Source organism: Vidua chalybeata, chromosome 7 (assembly GCF_026979565.1).
Source record: "Vidua chalybeata isolate OUT-0048 chromosome 7, bVidCha1 merged haplotype, whole genome shotgun sequence".
NCBI classification, from domain to species: domain Eukaryota; kingdom Metazoa; phylum Chordata; class Aves; order Passeriformes; family Viduidae; genus Vidua; species Vidua chalybeata.
The window spans coordinates 38,202,385-38,219,949 of NC_071536.1; the positions used below are offsets into that span (position 1 = coordinate 38,202,385).

Consider the following 17,565-nt stretch of genomic DNA (forward strand, 5'->3'; position numbering starts at 1 on the left):
TGGGAAGAGCATTCCAGCTGCTCCAGCCCTGGCTACCTCAGTGATGGGGTGACAGTGGGAAGAATTTAGGGAAGTGGAAGCTCCCCTTCGTCTCACCCCACCTGGAATTGGCACCGGAAAAGAAAAGCTGGAATTGTGGAAAAAAACCCCTCATAAATGTTTAATGAATTCTGGTTTTAACTGGGTAATTCCCAAATGGGGTTCAGGGTGGTTTGTGCAGGAAAAACCCCAGCTGTGCCCAGATCTTTCCAGTGGGGAATCACAGCCATCCAAAGGGCTGGAGAGGCAGGATTGGGAGCCACGCTCCATGATGGATCTTGGGAATGCTCTCAAGAGCAGGGAGGAAATTTTGGGATATTTGTGCAGAACAAAACCCATCTCTGCCTGGATCTTTCCAATGGGGAATTGCAGCAATCCGAGGGGTTGGAGGAGCAGGACTGGGAGCCCCACTCTGTGCTGGATCATGGGAATGCTCTCGAGAGCAAGGTGGAAGTTTTGGGATATTTCTAGGAAAACCCCATCTCCACCTAGATCTTCCCAGCAGGGAATTGCAGCTATCCAAGGGTAGGGAGAACAAGCCACAATCCACTTTGGATCATGGGAATGCTGTAAAGCTCAAGGTAGAAGTTTTGGGATATTTCTAGGAAAATCCCATCTCTGCTTGGATGTTCCCAGCAGGGAATTGCAGCAATCCAAGGGTAGGGAGAACGAGTCACAATCCACTCTGGATCACGGGAATGCTCTCAAGATCAAGATGGAAGTTTTGGGATATTTCTGCTAGGAAAATCCCATCTCTGCTTGGACGTTCCCAGTTGGGAATTGCAGCAATCCAAGGGTAGTGAGAATGGGATTGGGAACCACAATCCACTCTGGATCACGGGAATGCTGTAAAGATTAAGGTGGAAGTTTTGGGATATTTCTAAGAAAATCCCATCTCTGCTTGGACGTTCCCAGCAGGGAATTGCAGCAATCTGAGGGTAGGGAGAATGGGATTGGGAACCAGAATCTGCTTTCAATAATGGGAATGCTGTAAAGCTCAAGGTGGAAGTTTTGGGATATTTCTAGGAAAACCCCATCTCCACCTGGATGTTCCCAGCAGGGAATTGCAGCAATCCGAGGGTAGGGAGAACGGGACTTGGGAGCCCCAATCCACTCTGGATCACGGGAATGCTCTCGAGAGCAAAGTGGAAGTTTTGGGATATTTCTAGGAAAATCCCATCTCCACCTGGATGTTCCCAGCAGGGAATTGCAGCAATCCAAGAGTAGGGAGAACGAGCCACAATCCACTTTGGATCATGGGAATGCTCTCAAAATCAAAGTGAAAGTTTTGGGATATTTCTGCTAGGAGTACCCCATCTCTGCTTGGATGTTCCCAGCAGGGAATTGCAGCAATCCAAGAGTAGGGAGAACGGGATTGGGAGCCCCAATCCACTCTGGATCATGGGAATGCTCTTGACAGCAAGGCAGAAGTTTTGGGATATTTCTGCTAGGAAAACCCCATCTCTGCTTGGACGTTCCCAGCAGGGAATTGCAGCAATCCAAGGGTAGCGAGAACGGGACTGGGAGCCACAATCTGCTTTGGCTCATGGGAATGCTCTCAAGAGGAGGGTGGGAGTTTTGGGATATTTCTAGGAAAACCCCATCTCCACCTGGATGTTCCCAGCAGGGAATTGCAGCAATCCAAGGGTAGGGAGAACAGGACTGGGAGCCACAATCCACTTTCAATAATGGGAATGCTCTCAAAATCAAATTGGAAGTTTTGGGATATTTCTAGGAAAATCCCATTTCCACCTGGATGTTCCCAGCAGGGAATTGCAGCAATCCAAGGGTAGGGAGAACGGGATTTGGAGCCCCAATCCTCTCTGGATCACGGGAATGCTCTCAGGAGCAGGGAGGCCATTTTGCCCGTGCCATTCCATCCCGGCCCATGGATTTCCCTCTGGCCGTGCCCGCTCGTCCGCGGCGCGTTCTCCGCGAGCATTTCCCAGTTCACCCCCGCTCCTCCCGCCGCCCTCGGCCGTTCCCGCTGAGCGTTCCCGCTTTTCCAGAGGCGCACCTTCCTGCACATCATCACGCAGTCGTGCCTGACGCTGGGCAGGCTCGAGGACGGCTCCCAGGGCCCCACGGTGGAGGCCTGCGACGGGAGCGCCCTGCAGAGCTGGATCCTCAGGAATTACTCCCGCTTGGAAGTCTTTAGGAAGGTTTACTCCAGCCCCACCGATTACTTCCTGTAGGGGCGTCAGGACTGGGAGGAAATCTAGGACGTGGTAAGGAATTCCCAGGAAATCCTCCTGCTCCGGGCTCTGCTGGAGGAGCTCGGCGGAGTTTCTGTCTCGTTTTATTTTTGGAGTTTTTGCGTTCTTTGAAAAATTTTTTTTTTTTCCGGCGGTTTTGGGAACGTTCGCTTTTCGTGGAATTCGTGGATTTTTCAGGGGATTTCACGGGGATTTTTGAAACGTTTTTCACGCGGTTCTCATTGCTTCCTGTTATTTTTCATACAATTTGCATCAAATCGTTCATAAAAATTCATAAAATTTTCATCGAATTCTCCTGGATCTTTTGTAGAATTTTCATAGAGTTTTCTTAGAATTTTTCATATAATTTTCAAACAGTTATCTCATAGAATTTTTCGTGGAATTTTCATGGAATGATCATACAATTTTCTCTAGAATTTTAATAGAATTTTCATAAAATCTAATTTTTTTCATACAATTTTCATATAATTTAAAATAATTTTTCATTTCAATTTTTTCTATAAAACAAGACAGAAGATGCTTTATACCTGTAGGATAGAACAGATGTTTAATGTTAGTTTTTAGTCATTATTAGTTACTAGTAATTATTAGTCTTAATTATTGTTAGTTTTGATTAATTTTGGCTGAATTAAACTCCCTTGATCTCTTGCTGTCACCGTGATTGTTCCAGTCTGCAGGAGCTGAAGATTTAGTTCCTATTCCAACACATAAAACTAATTCCAGTTGCAAAATATTTTCCCAAAAAGGTTCAGTTTTTCCACAGATTTTTCCTGGAATTTGACTTTTTTAAATAGATTTTTTTTCCCTATAATTTTCATGGAATTCTTCCTATAGCTTGGAGTAGCACAAGGAGATGGGTGGTAAGAAAACCAAATTCCTTGTTGCAATTTCCCACCAGTTTAGTTGGAACACCAGAAAAAAGTATTTTTTATATATATTTATATATATATTTTTTTTTTAATTTATATATATATATTTAAATTTATATATGTGCATATATTTTATATTTTTATTCCTATATAAAGTTAAAAGATATAGAACTATAATAGATACAAATTTACACTCATAAACACCCATATGTTTATTATGTAATATAGAAACATACTGCTACATTTTTCAGTAAATAAAATATTACATAGAAATATTATAAATAATGAACATAAATGGTGTTTATGAGCCCTGAGAGCATCGGACTCTTGTGAAAATTATTCCTGATTTTCCTTCAGTTAAGAGTATTATTACTTTTTTAAAATTTAAATTTTATATTATTCTTTGCTATATTATTTTTATATCTCATATTTTCTATTTTTCCAGATTATATTATTTAATCTATTTTTAGTCTCTTAAATTTTGTATTCTATATTATTTTTTATATTTGTTTATATTGTACACAATATATCTTACAGTAATCTATAGTATATTATTTAATATATTATTTTTATATTGTCTATAATCTTATATTTTATATTAATTTATATTATTTTTTCTATAACTTATTTATTTTATATACTTTTTTTTTACTATTATATCAATATTTATCCTCCTGGGTGAGCTCAAGCCCTCGAGCAGCTCCAGCCCTTCTATCCCTGAGGAGATCCCAAGGTTTGACATCAGCCTGGGCTCTTTGGGATGAATTTTGGGATGAATTCCTCCTTTCTCTCCTCTCCTGAGGGCTCCAGGATTTTCCTGCCCATCCTGGTTTTCCCTCTTTGTTCCCCTGCCATAGAACCAGGCTCTGCTCCAGTGGATCATCTGCAGACAGGATTTCCACCCTGGAATTCCCCATTCCCAGGTTCTTGGCAGAGCTGGGAATGTTCCCCTGGAGAAGGGAAGGCTCCAGGCAGAGCTCAGAGCAATCCCTGGGAATATTCCCCTGGAGAAGGGAAGGCTCCAGGCAGAGCTCAGAGCCCTGGGAATGTTCCCCTGGAGAAGGGAAGGCTCCAGGCAGAGCTCAGAGCAATCCCTGGGAATGTTCCCCTGGAGAAGGGAAGGCTCCAGGCAGAGCTCAGAGCCCCTTGCAGGGCCTGAAGGGGCTCCAGGAGAGCTGGAGAGGGACTGGGGACAAGGGATGGAGGGACAGGAGCCAGGGAATGGCTCCCACTGCCAGAGGGCAGGGATGGCTGGGAGATTGGGAATTGGGAATTCCTGGCTGGGAGGGGAAGCCCTGGCACAATCCCAGGGAATGGTGGTGGGAATGCTCCCAGCTCAGTTGGGACTGAACCTCTCTGGTGTTATTTAAGAACAGAATTTCCTGTTTAACTTCCCGGGATTTCTCTGGGAATTTGTTTTACCCATGGAACAGGTGATGTTTTATTCCTTCCAATTCATTTTGTGTCCTTCTAATCCTCCCACCCCACGGAAATGTGGGATCAGAAGGGGTGTCCCAAGAATGAGAAATGCCCTGGGAACAGGAGCGTTTCCATGGAATCCTGAGCCAATACATTCCCATCAGCAACAATTCCTGCTCTGATCCCAAACATTCCACGTGTCCACGGCCGTGGAGGCCAAACGCCTCCATCCAACAGCTGTGCCTTGGAAATACAGGATTTCCTTGGAATTATTCTCCCTTTGCCGCGGGGTTTGTTGGTTCAGCAGAGGGAGGAGCAGGGTGGCTCCGGTGGGACGTGGTGGGGACGTCCTGGAGCTCCCGACCAACACCAGGCCTGGAATGCCGGGAGATCGCATTCCCCGGTTGGAATTCCGCTGGGACGCTGGTTTTGAGCGGGAATTCTCTGTCCCCCCACCCTTGCAGAAGCTCACCCTGAGGCACCTGAACAGCAACCAGTGCCTGGCGGAGCCGTCGGAGGAGGACCGGCTGGTGCCCACCATGCGGGAGTGCGGCAGCGGCCGCTCCCAGCAGTGGCTGCTGCGCAACATGACCCTGGGGGCCTGATTCCCGCCTCTCATCCCGCTTTTCCCGCTTTTCCTGCTGCGCCCAGCAGTGCCCAGCCCGCTCCCGACCCCAGCAGAGTCACCGGGAGGGGTTCCTGGCGCCGCGGTGCCCTTGGACTCCTCCAGGTGATCCACGACCTGCTGGTGCCGACACCAGCGGCTCCAGACTCCAGAGGCAGCAGCTGACCTTGGGGAAGTTGGGATATGGAGGTGTTGCTGTCACTCCAGAGATTCCAGAGGCAGCAGTGACCTTGGAGAAGTTGGGATATGGAGATGCTGCTGTCACTCCAGAGATTCCAGAGGCAGCAGCCGACCTTGGAGAAGTTGGGATATGGAGATGTTGTTGTGACTCCAGAGATTCCAGAGGCAGCAACTGACCTTGGAGAAGTTGGGATATGGAGGCGTTGCTGTCACTCCAGAGATTCCAGAGGCAGCAGCCAATGTTGGAGAAGTTGGGATATGGAGGCGTTGCTGTCACTCCAGAGATTCCAGAGGCAGCAACTGACCTTGGAGAAGTTGGGATATGGAGGCGTTGCTGTCACTCCAGAGATTCCAGAGGCAGCAGCCAATGTTGGAGAAGTTGGGATATGGAGGCGTTGCTGTCACTCCAGAGATTCCAGAGGCAGCAGCCGACCTTGGAGAAGTTGGGATATGGAGATGTTGTTGTGACTCCAGAGATTCCAGAGGCAGCAACTGACCTTGGAGAAGTTGGGATATGGAGATGCTGCTGTCACTCCAGAGATTCCAGAGGCAGCAGCCAATGTTGGAGAAGTTGGGATATGGAGGCGTTGCTGTCACTCCAGAGATTCCAGAGGCAGCAGCTGACCTTGGGGAAGTTGGGATATGGAGGCGTTGCTGTCACACGTCACCACGGAGAGGTGGCCCCGTGGCACCAGCTGGCACTGGGAGCCATCCTGGGAGGTGTGGCCCAGGCTGATGGGATGTGCTGGGCTCTCCTGGAGACGATCCTGGAGAATATCCTGGAGGATCTTGGGTGGTCTCTCGTGCCCGGCGGGATTTGACAGCACCAAAGCTTCCTGGGTTGTGCTGGGAAGAAACGGGATCCGGTGTTGGGAAGACCAGGCCAAGACTGCACTTCACCAGGAGTTCCAACAGATGAGGCCACAGGAGACACGGGAATGCCGAGGGGAAGGAGTGACACTGGTGGGACCTTGGAGGGAGCTGTCCCCTCCTTCCGTGGGAGTGGAGCTGGGGCCGGAGCTGGGGCTCAGGAGACACCTGGAAGGAGCAGAACTGAGACCTCTGGAGCTTGGAGGGTCTCCATCCCTCCATCCCAACACGTCCGTGATTCCCTGCATCCCAGCAGGCCACAGGCACGGCTCCGTCCCTGGATGCACTCCCAGCCCTGCCTCCAGGTGTTCCCGCTCCCAGAGGAATCCCAGAGGCTCCTTGCTGCTTTCAGGAATTTGGGGGCTCAACGCTTCTGTGGGTGTGGCTGTTCCCAAAGCGCTGCTGGCCCTCGGGAGCTGCTCCCTGCTGGGATGTGGGGACAGGGACATTCCCGGAATGTGCTGGGAACGTTCCTTTGGGAGCCACCCCAAATGCAGCTGTGGCCCTCTGGGCTGGGATTTTGGGAATTCTCACTGCCCAGAGGGTTCAGGAGACTGAAATCCCAGGGCAGCGGGATCCCAGCACGGGTAAGTGGGGAAATATTTCCCAGGATTTCCCTCACAATTCCCAAAAACCTCTGTAAAATGCACTGGGTCATTAAAAATGCCGGTATTTTCTGTATCTGCTCTGGTGGTTCTGGATTCATCCCGGGGTTTCTGGATGGTGTAGATGACAGAGGATGTTTGCTGGGTGCTGAGCATTAAATGGGAAGCAGGAGGGAGTTCAGCTGGGAAAGGATTGCTGGGCGTGCATGGAGCTGGAATATCCTGGATTAACTCGGACTGGAGCTCATCTCCAGCCTCCTGCCCAAATATTCCTGCTCCTCCTCCTCCTCCAATCACCCCGAAAACACAAAATGTGCTTTAAAAGATCCCCCTGAAAAGGGGGAGGTTTTGTTCTGCTTCGTAAAAAGAGCAGGAAAACACCAGGATCAAATTTAGACAGGAATTTCCATGCAGGAAAAGAGGAATCAGTAATTTATTCCACCTCCTTCCCCAGGGTTTTCCCACAGCACAGCCCTGGGTGGGTCCCGTGGCCGGGAATTCGGGTTGGGGAATGTCCAGGGGACAGTGGGAGAGGCTGGTGTCACTTCCCTGTGGAACACTCCAAAGGGGGCCAGCTCCACATTCCCAGCGCTGCCCTGTCCCATCCCAAGGTTCCTTGATGTCGGAGCCGGAGCTGTTTACAAAATTAGAATTTTATAAATGGAATTTCTGTATGAATGTGTAATTTTATAATTCATCCTACACTGCTGCATTGCCCTTCAATCAATCAGATCACAAAAGGGCTAATTAATAACTCGTTTAATGAGATTCCCCACATCCAGAGTTGCTTCCTTGTCCAAAAAACATGGAAAAACCCCAACTAAAATCCCTTTTCTCAGTAATTCCCTGTTCCAGGTTGTCCCTGCAGGTGTTTGGGGCTGCAGGTGACACCAAACCCTGGTAAGGGCCAACCTCCCCTGCTGGTAATTAAAGCTTTTGGAGGTAATTAACTGCTCCTGTTAATTGTGGAGCCTGGGGATGAATCACCCAATAATCCCTTTGGGAGGGATGAATGCAGGCACGGAGGTTTTTCCCCTTTTTGTTGGAATTTCTCAGAAATGTTAATAATTAGGATTGACAGAAAATTACAGAGAGGGAACCAACCTCCATCTAATGTCCCTGGAAATCTGATCTGTCCCTTTTTTTTAGGATTTATTTAAGGATTCTGGATGAATCCCTTAGGATATTTTTGAGGTCAGGAAAATCCTGGTACTGGTGCCATGACCGCCTGCTCCAACTCCCATTTCAATCCGTAAATGATTTTTCCAAGGGAAAACAGCAGGATCTGCCCTCCAGTCCACATGCAGGCAGTGGGATTGGAAGAGACAGCTTTGCGAATGTCTGCTAATTCAGGGAATAAATAATTAATTCCATCATTTCATTTGTCATCATCCCCACATCAGCTAAAGCCTGGGAAAGCCTCCCGGTGCTGGAATCAGGGAATTGCAGGGAAGAGCTGGAATTGCAGGAAAAGGAGCTCCAGGTGAGTTTAAATGGATCTAAACACAAACCTCGGACCTGGGATGGGAAACCTCACCTGGAATGTCCAGCTGGGATGGCAGCAGGCACGGGAAGGTTGGATTTGTGGGAAAATCAGCACAAGGAGGATGTGGAGATGCCATGGAAATGCTCTGAGGGCTTTAGCCAGGCTGGGAGAGCTGGGAATGTTCCCCTGGAGAAGGGAAGGCTCCAGGCAGAGCTCAGAGCCCTGGGAATGTTCCCCTGGAGAAGGGAAGGCTCCAGGCAGAGCTCAGAGCCCTGGGAATGTTCCCCTGGAGAAGGGAAGGCTCCAGGCAGAGCTCAGAGCCCCTTGCAGGGCCTGAAGGGGCTCCAGGAGAGCTGGAGAGGGACTGGGGACAAGGGATGGAGGGACAGGAGCCAGGGAATGGCTCCCAGTGCCAGAGGGCAGGGATGGCTGGGAGATTGGGAATTGGGAATTCCTGGCTGGGCTGGAATTCCCAGAGCAGCTGGGGCTGCCCTGGATCCCTGGCAGTGTCCAAGGCCAGGCTGGAGCAGCCTGGGACAGGGGGAAGGATCCCTCACAGTGGGATCATCTGGGAATTCCATCATTCCAGGGGAAGAGCTCTGCCAGGGTTTCCTGGAGCAGCTTCCTGCCACCGGGACCCTTTGGGTGTCACTGTTCCACGTGCACCATTCCTTTCCCACTCCCACTATTCCCTCATCCCACCCCGGCTGGCAGAAGATGCTGGGAATCTGCTCACGCCCCTAAAAGCAATGATGATTTTAATTGCAGTAATTACAGGGAATGGCTCCCCTCGGATTGTCACTGTCACACTGGGATGGATCACAGGGAATCTTTGCCCAATTCCGGCCCGGGGAGAGGCCTCTGGGAAAACAGGAGCGATGGAGGAAGGAGAAATAGGAGAGGGGAAGCTGGCAAGGCTGCTGGATCTGTGAGCCAGGAGGGTTCTGGCAGCGTGGCCAGAGTTAGCCAGAATTTTGGGATGAATTCCACACTAAATTTCCTTTAATTGGGTGGGAAAATTAACAGGCATTGTGTCAATCACAGGAAAAAAAAAAAAAAAGGGTGGGGAGCAGGAAAAATTTTGAATAGAAAACAGAAAAGTGAGAAACAAAATCAATTTTCTGGAAAAAAAATAGAATATTTTTCTATTTCTAAATAGAATAGAAATGCAGCGGCAAGAAAAATCCTTGGGAATCAGTTCTGAGGAAGGTGATGGTGAAAAAATGAGCTGTGGCAGGGCTTTATCCCATGGTTAAAGCTGCCAATCCAAGTTTTTTTCTGGAGCTGCTGGCAGCAGCCCTGGAGCAGCAGGAGCAGGAGTGGGTGAGGAGCACCCTCGGACACAGCCTGGCCCTTGGGAGCATCACCAGCTCCCTTCCCACCCAAACTGCTCCATCATTCCCTGGGGATTTACCCACAGTTTGGGGCTGCTCTCCTGCTTCCCAGCAGCTCTGGGTCAGAGCTGAGCTTTGTGGCTCCTCTTGGGGAATTTCTTGCCGGGCGGAAGGGGCTGTGTCCCCTCTGCGTCCTGGCAGTGCTCCGTGGGGACCAAAGCATCTCAAAACCGTAAAATCGAATGCGATGAAGAGAAAAACAGGCTAAAAGGGAATGGGATGGGATGGGATAGAATGGAATAGAATAGAATGGAATGGGATAGAATAGAATAGAATAGAATAGAATAGAATGGGATGGGATGGGATAGGATAGAATAGAATGGGATGGGATAGGATAGGATAGGATAGGATAGGATAGGATAGGATAGGATAGGATAGGATAGGATAGGATAGGATAGGATAGGATAGGAGTGGGGGTGCCCGGCCTCCCCCCGGCCCCTCCTGGTTGGTTCTGTGGGATCTGGAGCCCCTCCAAAGGTGGAGGGGAAGCAGGGATGGAGCCCCGGGGGAGGATGCAGGGGAGAGGAAGATGATGCCGGGGGGGGGGGAGGAAGACGAGCGAAGGATGCTGGGGGGAGGATGAAGGGGAGGATGAAGATGCGGAGGGCGGGGTGTGCGCGGGGTCGCTGCGCGCTGAGACGCGCAGGGTCAGAGGTGGGGGACGGCGGGGCGGGGGCGGGCCCAGGTGCGGTGCGCGGCCCCAGGGGCGGTGCGGGGGGAGTGTCGCTGCGCGGGGCGTTGCGCGGGGCGGTGCCGCCCTGCCCGGGGCCGCTGCCGGCGGCTCCGCGTGGGAGGCGGCGGCGCCGGGCGGAGGCTCCGCGGCCGCGGCGGGGCCGGGCGGGCTGAGCGGGGGATGCGGAGCTGCGCGGGGCTGAGCGGACTGCGCGGAGCTGAGCGGGGGATGCGGGGCTGCGCGGGGTGTTGGTGACTGCGCGGAGCTGAGCGGGGGATGCGGGGCTGCGCGGAGTGTTGGTGACTGCGCGGAGCTGAGCGGGGGATGCGGGGCTGCGCGGGGTGTTGGTGACTGCGCGGAGCTGAGCGGGGGATGCGGGGCTGCGCGGAGTGTTGGTGACTGCGCGGAGCTGTGCGAGGCTGCGCGGGGTGTTGGTGACTACGCGGAGCTGCGCGGGGTGTTGGTGACTACGCGGAGCTGAGCGGGGGATGCGGGGCTGCGCGGGGTGTTGGTGACTACGCGGAGCTGAGCGGGGGATGCGGGGCTGCGCGGGGTGTTGGTGACTGCGCGGAGCTGTGCGAGGCTGCGCGGGGCTGCGCGGGGTGTTGGTGACTACGCGGAGCTGAGCGGACCGCGCGGAGCTGCGGGCTGCGCGGGGCTGAGCCGGGTGCCGGCGGCTTGCGCGGATTTTGCCGGCTGAGCGGGGTGTCGGGGGCTGCGCGGGGCTGCGCGGAGCTGCGCGGAGCATGTCGGCGCTGCGGCGCAAGCTGGGCGATGAGTACCAGGTGGTGAGCACCTCGGCCAGCGGCGGAGGCCTCCCGCCCCCGCGCAGCGCCCCGCGCGGGAAGCGCCAGCGCTTCGTGGACAAGAACGGGCGCTGCAACGTGCAGCACGGCAACCTGGGCGGCGAGACCAGCCGCTACCTGTCCGACCTCTTCACCACGCTGGTGGACCTCAAGTGGCGCTGGAACCTGTTCATCTTCATCCTCACCTACACCGTGGCCTGGCTCTTCATGGCCTCCATGTGGTGGGTGATCGCCTACATGCGCGGGGACCTCAACAAGGCGCACGACGACAGCTACACCCCGTGCGTGGCCAACGTGTACAACTTCCCCTCCGCCTTCCTCTTCTTCATCGAGACCGAGGCCACCATCGGCTACGGCTACCGCTACATCACCGACAAGTGCCCCGAGGGCATCATCCTCTTCCTCTTCCAGTCCATCCTGGGCTCCATCGTGGACGCCTTCCTGATCGGCTGCATGTTCATCAAGATGTCGCAGCCCAAGAAGAGGGCCGAGACGCTGATGTTCAGCGAGCACGCCGCCATCTCCATGCGCGATGGCAAGCTCACACTCATGTTCCGCGTGGGCAACCTCCGCAACAGCCACATGGTCTCGGCGCAGATCCGCTGCAAGCTGCTCAAGGTGGGTGCTCTGGGCGGCTTCGCGGGGAAGTTCCTCCCTGGGGAGCTGCCCGGGCCACTGGTGGAGTCCCCGTCCCGTGTGGAGGTGGCGCTTGGGGATGTGGGGGTCTTGGCAGTGCTGGGAGTGGTTGGGATGGTTGGACTCCATGGGGCAGTGCTGGGAATGGCTGGGAATGGCTGGACTCCGTGGTCTTGGAGGGCTTTTCCAACCTTGGTAATTCTGTGAGGGACCTGGCAGTTCTGGGAACAGTTGGGATGGTTGGACTCGATGTCCTTGGAGGGCTTTTCCAACCTCAATAATTCTGTGGGGGCCCCGCAGTGCTGGGAATTGCAGGGATGGTTGGACTCGATGTCCTTGGAGGGCTTTTCCAACCTCAGTAATTCCATGGGGGCCCTGCAGTGCTGGGAATTGCAGGGATGGTTGGACTCGATGTCCTTGGAGGGCTTTTCCAACCTCAGTAATTCCATGGGGGCCCTGCAGTGCTGGGAATTGTTGGGATGGTTGGACTCGATGTCCTTGGAGGGCTTTTCCAACCTCAGTAATTCTGTGAGGGCCCCGGCAGTGCTGGGGATGGTTGGACTCCGTGGTCTTGGGGGGCTTTTCCAACCTCAACAATTCCATGGTTCTGTGACAGAGCCGTGGCCCCCCCTGCTGCTCCCCTGGGGACATCCCCCCCCCCCATGTCCCTTGGACACCCCTCGCTCCTGCCCGTGGCTGTCCCCACGTCCCTGGGGCTCGGAGCAGCCCGGCCCATGGAGGGTGGCCCTGCCCTGCCGGTGGCCAGGGGTCGGACTGGATGATCCCGGGTCGTGTTTTGGGTCCCGCTGCTGTCCCAGCATCCCTGTCCTGTTTTCCTGGTGCAGGGAACATCTCCGGGAGCCTCGGGCTGCGGGCTCAGCCACCAGCACCGCATTCCCAACCTCCTTGGAGATAATTCCTGCGTTCAGCGCAGGATTGGGATGGATATTTATAGATTCTTTAAAACGCTCCATTTCCCTGACAAGGAAATCCTTCGTAGCTCCGAGCCTTCCGTGAGCCGGGAAGGAGAAAAGCTCCGGGCATAATCCAGAGCTTTTTGGGCAGCCCGGAGCCCAGCCAGGCTGAACTTTATTGAGGTGAACTCCCAGGAGAGCGGAGTGCCGGGGTCAGACCCGGAACATCCCTGCCCTGGAGGGCTGGGAAGGGCGGGCGTGGGTCTGAGGCTCGCCCGGCGGCCGCGGGGAGAGGGAATCATCGGGAATGGGGAATCGGGAGCGGGAACGGAGCCGGTGCGAGGAAGGAGCCGGCTCGGGGGCGTTTGCTGCATCCCGCGGGGACCCCCCGGGAATCGGGATACCCGCAGGTGGCTGCTGGGCAGGGAATGGGGTGGGTGCCCTGCAGGGATTGGGGTGTCCTGTCCTTGGGATGGGTGTCCTGCAGGAATTTGGGATGTCCTGCAGGGAATGTGGGTGCTCTTTCCATGGGATGGGTGTCCTGCAGGGATTTGGGATGTCTTGCAGGGATTGGGGGTGTCCTGCAGGGATTTGGGATGTCCTGCAGGGAATGGGGGTGTCCTGTAGGGATTGGGGGTGTCCTGTCCTTGGGGTGGGCGTCCTGCAGGGAATGTGGGTGCTCTTTCCATGGGAGGGGTGTCCTGCAAGGATTGGGGCTGTCCCGGCAGGATTTGGGATATCCTGCAGGGATTGGGGGTGTCCCGCTGGGATTTGGGATATCCTGCTGGGATTTGGGATATCCTGCTGGGATTTGGGATTTCCTGCTGGGATTTGGGATATCCTGCAGGGCCTGGGGGTGTCCTGCTGGGATTTGGGATTTCCTCCTGGGATTGGTCCTGCAGGGATTTAGGGTGTCCTGCAGGGACTGGGGGTGTCCTGCTGGGATTTGGGATATCCTGCAGGGCCTGGGGGTGTCCTGCTGGGATTTGGGATTTCCTCCTGGGATTGGTCCTGCAGGGATTTAGGGTGTCCTGCAGGGACTGGGGGTGTCCTGCAGGGATTTGGGATTTCCTGCAGGGATTTAGGATATCCTGCAGGGCCTGGGGGTGCCCTTCCCTCGGGATGTGGGTGCAGGGCAGGGTCCCCATTCCCGGCACAATCCCCTTGGGAATTTCCCCGGATTTCCTCGCTGTCCCCGCGCAGCCCCAGGCACGGAGCTCAGCCCATGGAGGCTCCTGAACTTGTCCTGTTCTCCCAAATCCCTGTTTCCCACGGGATTTCAGGATCAGGACTGGCCCAGTGGTGGGGTCCCCTAAACCTTGAGGGAGTCTGTGCCTAAAAGAGGGAAAGAATTCCTAAAAAACTCCCCAAATAACCCTTTAATAGCTTGGAAATTATGGAATATCATTTATAAATATTATAAATATTATTTATAAGGATAAATGTATAAAATAGCATTGCAGCATAACACTATGGATTTATGTAATATGCAAATATAAATATTTATATTGAACAATATATAATTTATACAGTTTGGTTTAAAATGTTTAATAATGTCTAAATATATTTTTGCATACTATATAAATATATTTGAATAATTTCATATATTTCAAGCTATAAAAGATCAAAAATAAGTAATTTCCAGTCCAGCATTTGAAAATTGCTTTTTTTTTTTCTTTTGGCTCTGGAAGTGCCAGAGGGGGAATTTTAAAAGTTGAAGCTTCAAACTTTGGGTGGCTTCAAAAGAATTCCCTGGATCTGAAATACAGGAAAGGAAAGGTTTGTGCTTGGAAGAGAAGCAGTGCCAGGCCAAGCCTCGTGGGGAAAAAAAGGGAAGGGAAAAACAAAAGTGGAAAAGAGGAAATTAGGGGGAAAAAAGGGAAAATGGGGAAGAAAAATAAAAGGGGAAAAAGGGAAAATAAAAGGGAAAAGTAAAATAAAAAAAAAAGCAAGGGAAAGAAAAATTAAGGGGAAAATAAGAGGAAAAAACAAAATTAAAAAAGAGGAAAAAGGAAAATGAAAGGAAAAATCAAAGAAAAGGAAAGGGCAAATGAAAGGGGAAAAGAGTAAAAAAAGACAAAGGAATAAAAGAAAAAGGGAAGTAGAGGAGAAAGGGAAAATAAAAGGGAGCCACAGGGGGGAGAATAAGAGGAAAATTAAAAGAAAATGGGGAATAGGGAAAATAAAAGGAATTTTAAAAAAGGAAATAAAAAGAAAAGTAAGGGGAAAGGAAAACAAAAAATCCCAATCCATGGGGGAAATATTCCTTTATTTTTCCTGCCGAGCTCAGGCCAGGAGCAAGACCAACCCCAAAGCCTTAAAGTGGGAAATCTGTGCAAAGCCTCTGCTGTAATGGGGATTTTGGGATGGATTTTTGGGATTGGAAAGAGCTTGGGTGTCGCTCAGAATTCCGGAGTTTTCCCCCCTCATGGCTCGGAGCAAAGGAGCCACTCAGGGTTCATTCCTTAGCAAAATGTTCCCTCTGGAATTGCCTGGGGTTGGATTCTTCCGGGGACTCGGGGAGGCGTAAAAGGAAATTTGGATTCTCTGGATCTGAGCTCTGGCATTCCATCTAAATTCCCCGGGCGCAGCTGGGAGCGTGGGACATCCCAGGTGGATCCGGGAACACCTGGATCCCTGTGCCACAGGGGCTGCCAGGGGTGTGCTGGATCCCCTGGGAATTCCGGGCAGCCCGGGCAGGGAGAGCAGCCGTGGCGCTGTGGGGATTTAACCTGGAGCTAGATTGGATCTTGGGAAAGATTTTCCACGGGAAGGGAAAGGGAGGTCAGGCATTGGTGCAGCTGCCCGGGGCAGGAGCGGAGTCCCATTCCTGGAGGGATTGCAGAGCCTGGGATGTGGCACCTGGGGGCTTGGGAATGGATCTTGGAGGGCTTTTCCAACCCAGACTTTCTGGGATTCCAGGGTTTGCTCCCCTCCCCTGAAGCTCACCCCGTGTCCCCAGGCCGGTCCCTAACTCCCGATTCCCCCCGGTGAAATCCCAGAATCCTGGAAGGTCTGGCTGGGAAGGGCTCTCAGTCCCATCCCACGGGCAGGGATTCGCTGTCCCAGGCTGCTCCAAGCCTTGTCCAAGCTCGCTCGGGGCACTTGCAGGGACGAGCAGCTCCAAGGTCCCTTCCCCTCCTTGTCCCTCGCAGTCGCGGCAGACTCCGGAGGGAGAATTCCTGCCCCTGGATCAGCTGGAGCTGGACGTGGGCTTCAGCACCGGGGCTGACCAGCTCTTCCTGGTGTCCCCCCTGACCATCTGCCACGTCATCGACTCCAAGAGCCCCTTCTACGACCTGTCCCAGCGCAGCATGCACACGGAGCAGTTCGAGATCGTCGTCATCCTCGAGGGAATCGTCGAGACCACGGGTGAGTGGGGCCATCCCGGCTGGAATTCCCTGCTGGCCCTGGGGGCTCCCTGCTGGCCCTGGGGTGCTCGGCCAGCTCCTCGTGGCTCTGGGCATGCTTGGAGGCAGCTGGAGGTGGGGTGTTCTGCAGAGGGATTTTGGCACTGGGGCTCTCCCAGGGATGGATTTTAGTGCTGGGGCTCTCTCCCAGGGATGGATTTTGGTGCTGATGCTCTCTCCAGGGATAGATTTTGGTGCTGATGCTCTCTCCAGGGATGGATTTTAGTGCTGGGGCTCTCTCCCAGGGATGGATTTTGGCACTGGGGCTCTCTCCAGGGATGGATTTTGGTGCTGGCACTATCCCAGGGATGGATTTTGGTGCTGGCACTATCCCAGGGATGGATTTTGGTGCTGGTACTCTCTCCTAGGAGATGATTTTGGCACTGATGCTCTCTCCAGGGATGGATTTTGGTGTTGGCACTATCCCAGGGATGGATTTTGGCACTGGGGCTCTCTCCAGGGATGGATTTTGGTGCTGGGGCTCTCTCCCAGGGGATGGATTTTGGCACTGGGGCTCTCCCAGGGATGGATTTTGGTGTTGATGCTCTCCCAGGGATGGATTTTGGTGCTGGGGCTCTCCCAGGGATGGATTTTGGTGCTGGAGCTCTCTCCAAAGAGATGATTTTGGCACTGAGGCTCTCTCCAGGGATGGATTTTGGTGCTCCAGGATGTGGGCTGGGGATGTGGAGCTCCTGGCTGGGATGTGGAGCTCCTGGTTGGGATGTGGAGCTCCTGGCTGGGATGTGGAGCTCCTGGCTGGGATGTGGAGCTCCTGGTTGGGATGTGGAGCTCCTGGCTGGGATGTGGAGCTCCTGGTTGGGATGTGGAGCTCCTGGCTGGGATGTGGGGCTCCTGGCTGGGATGTGGGGCTCCTGCTGGGCACAGGGGATGTTCAGGGCCCCTTTGATCCCTTTTGGGGCCGTGTTGTGGGTCCCAGTGTTCCCTCCCTGCTTGCCCAGGGCAGGAGAGCACAGCCCAGAGAGAGGAAGGGGAACCCTCCGTGCACTTCCTTAAACAATCCCTGATGTTTCCATAAAATCCCCCCAGATGCTTCCTTAAAAACTCCTTGATATTCCTCTAAAAAATCCTATTTTATATGCTATTCCTCTAAAAACTCCCTGATGTTTCCATAAAACCTCCCCAGATGCTTCCCTAAAAACCCCTGATCTTTACCTACCAACCTCCTGATAGTTCCCTAAAATCTCCTTGATATTCCTCTAAAAACTCCTTGGTGTTTTCATAAAGACTCCCTGATGTCTCCATAAAATCTCCCTGATATTTCTCTAAAAAAATTCCTGATATTTCTCTAAAAAAATCCTGATATTTCTATAAACCCCCCCCTGATGCTTCCCTAAAAATTCCCTGATATTTCCCCTGAACCTCCCTGATATCTCCCTAAAAATTTCCTGATACTTCCTTAAAA

General features: G+C 52.7%; 2 protein-coding genes across 2 annotated transcripts in view; both read left to right on the plus strand.

The window, feature by feature from the left end:
- The window catches only part of GALNT13 (polypeptide N-acetylgalactosaminyltransferase 13), a 57,517-nt gene extending 50,618 nt beyond the window's left edge, over positions 1 to 6,899 (plus strand). The window contains exon 13 of the mRNA XM_053947544.1: positions 5,008 to 6,899. Coding sequence (XP_053803519.1) covers positions 5,008 to 5,148 — 141 coding nt within the window. The 3' untranslated portion in view covers positions 5,149 to 6,899. The remainder of the gene's footprint in view (positions 1 to 5,007) is intronic.
- A 3,792-nt stretch (positions 6,900 to 10,691) lies between these two features.
- KCNJ3 (potassium inwardly rectifying channel subfamily J member 3) overlaps positions 10,692 to 17,565 on the plus strand; it is a 33,930-nt gene continuing 27,056 nt past the window's right edge. Inside the window, exons 1-2 of the mRNA XM_053948243.1 lie at positions 10,692 to 11,800; positions 15,888 to 16,104. Of these exons, the coding sequence (XP_053804218.1) occupies positions 11,123 to 11,800; positions 15,888 to 16,104 (895 nt within the window). The 5' untranslated portion in view covers positions 10,692 to 11,122. The remainder of the gene's footprint in view (positions 11,801 to 15,887; positions 16,105 to 17,565) is intronic.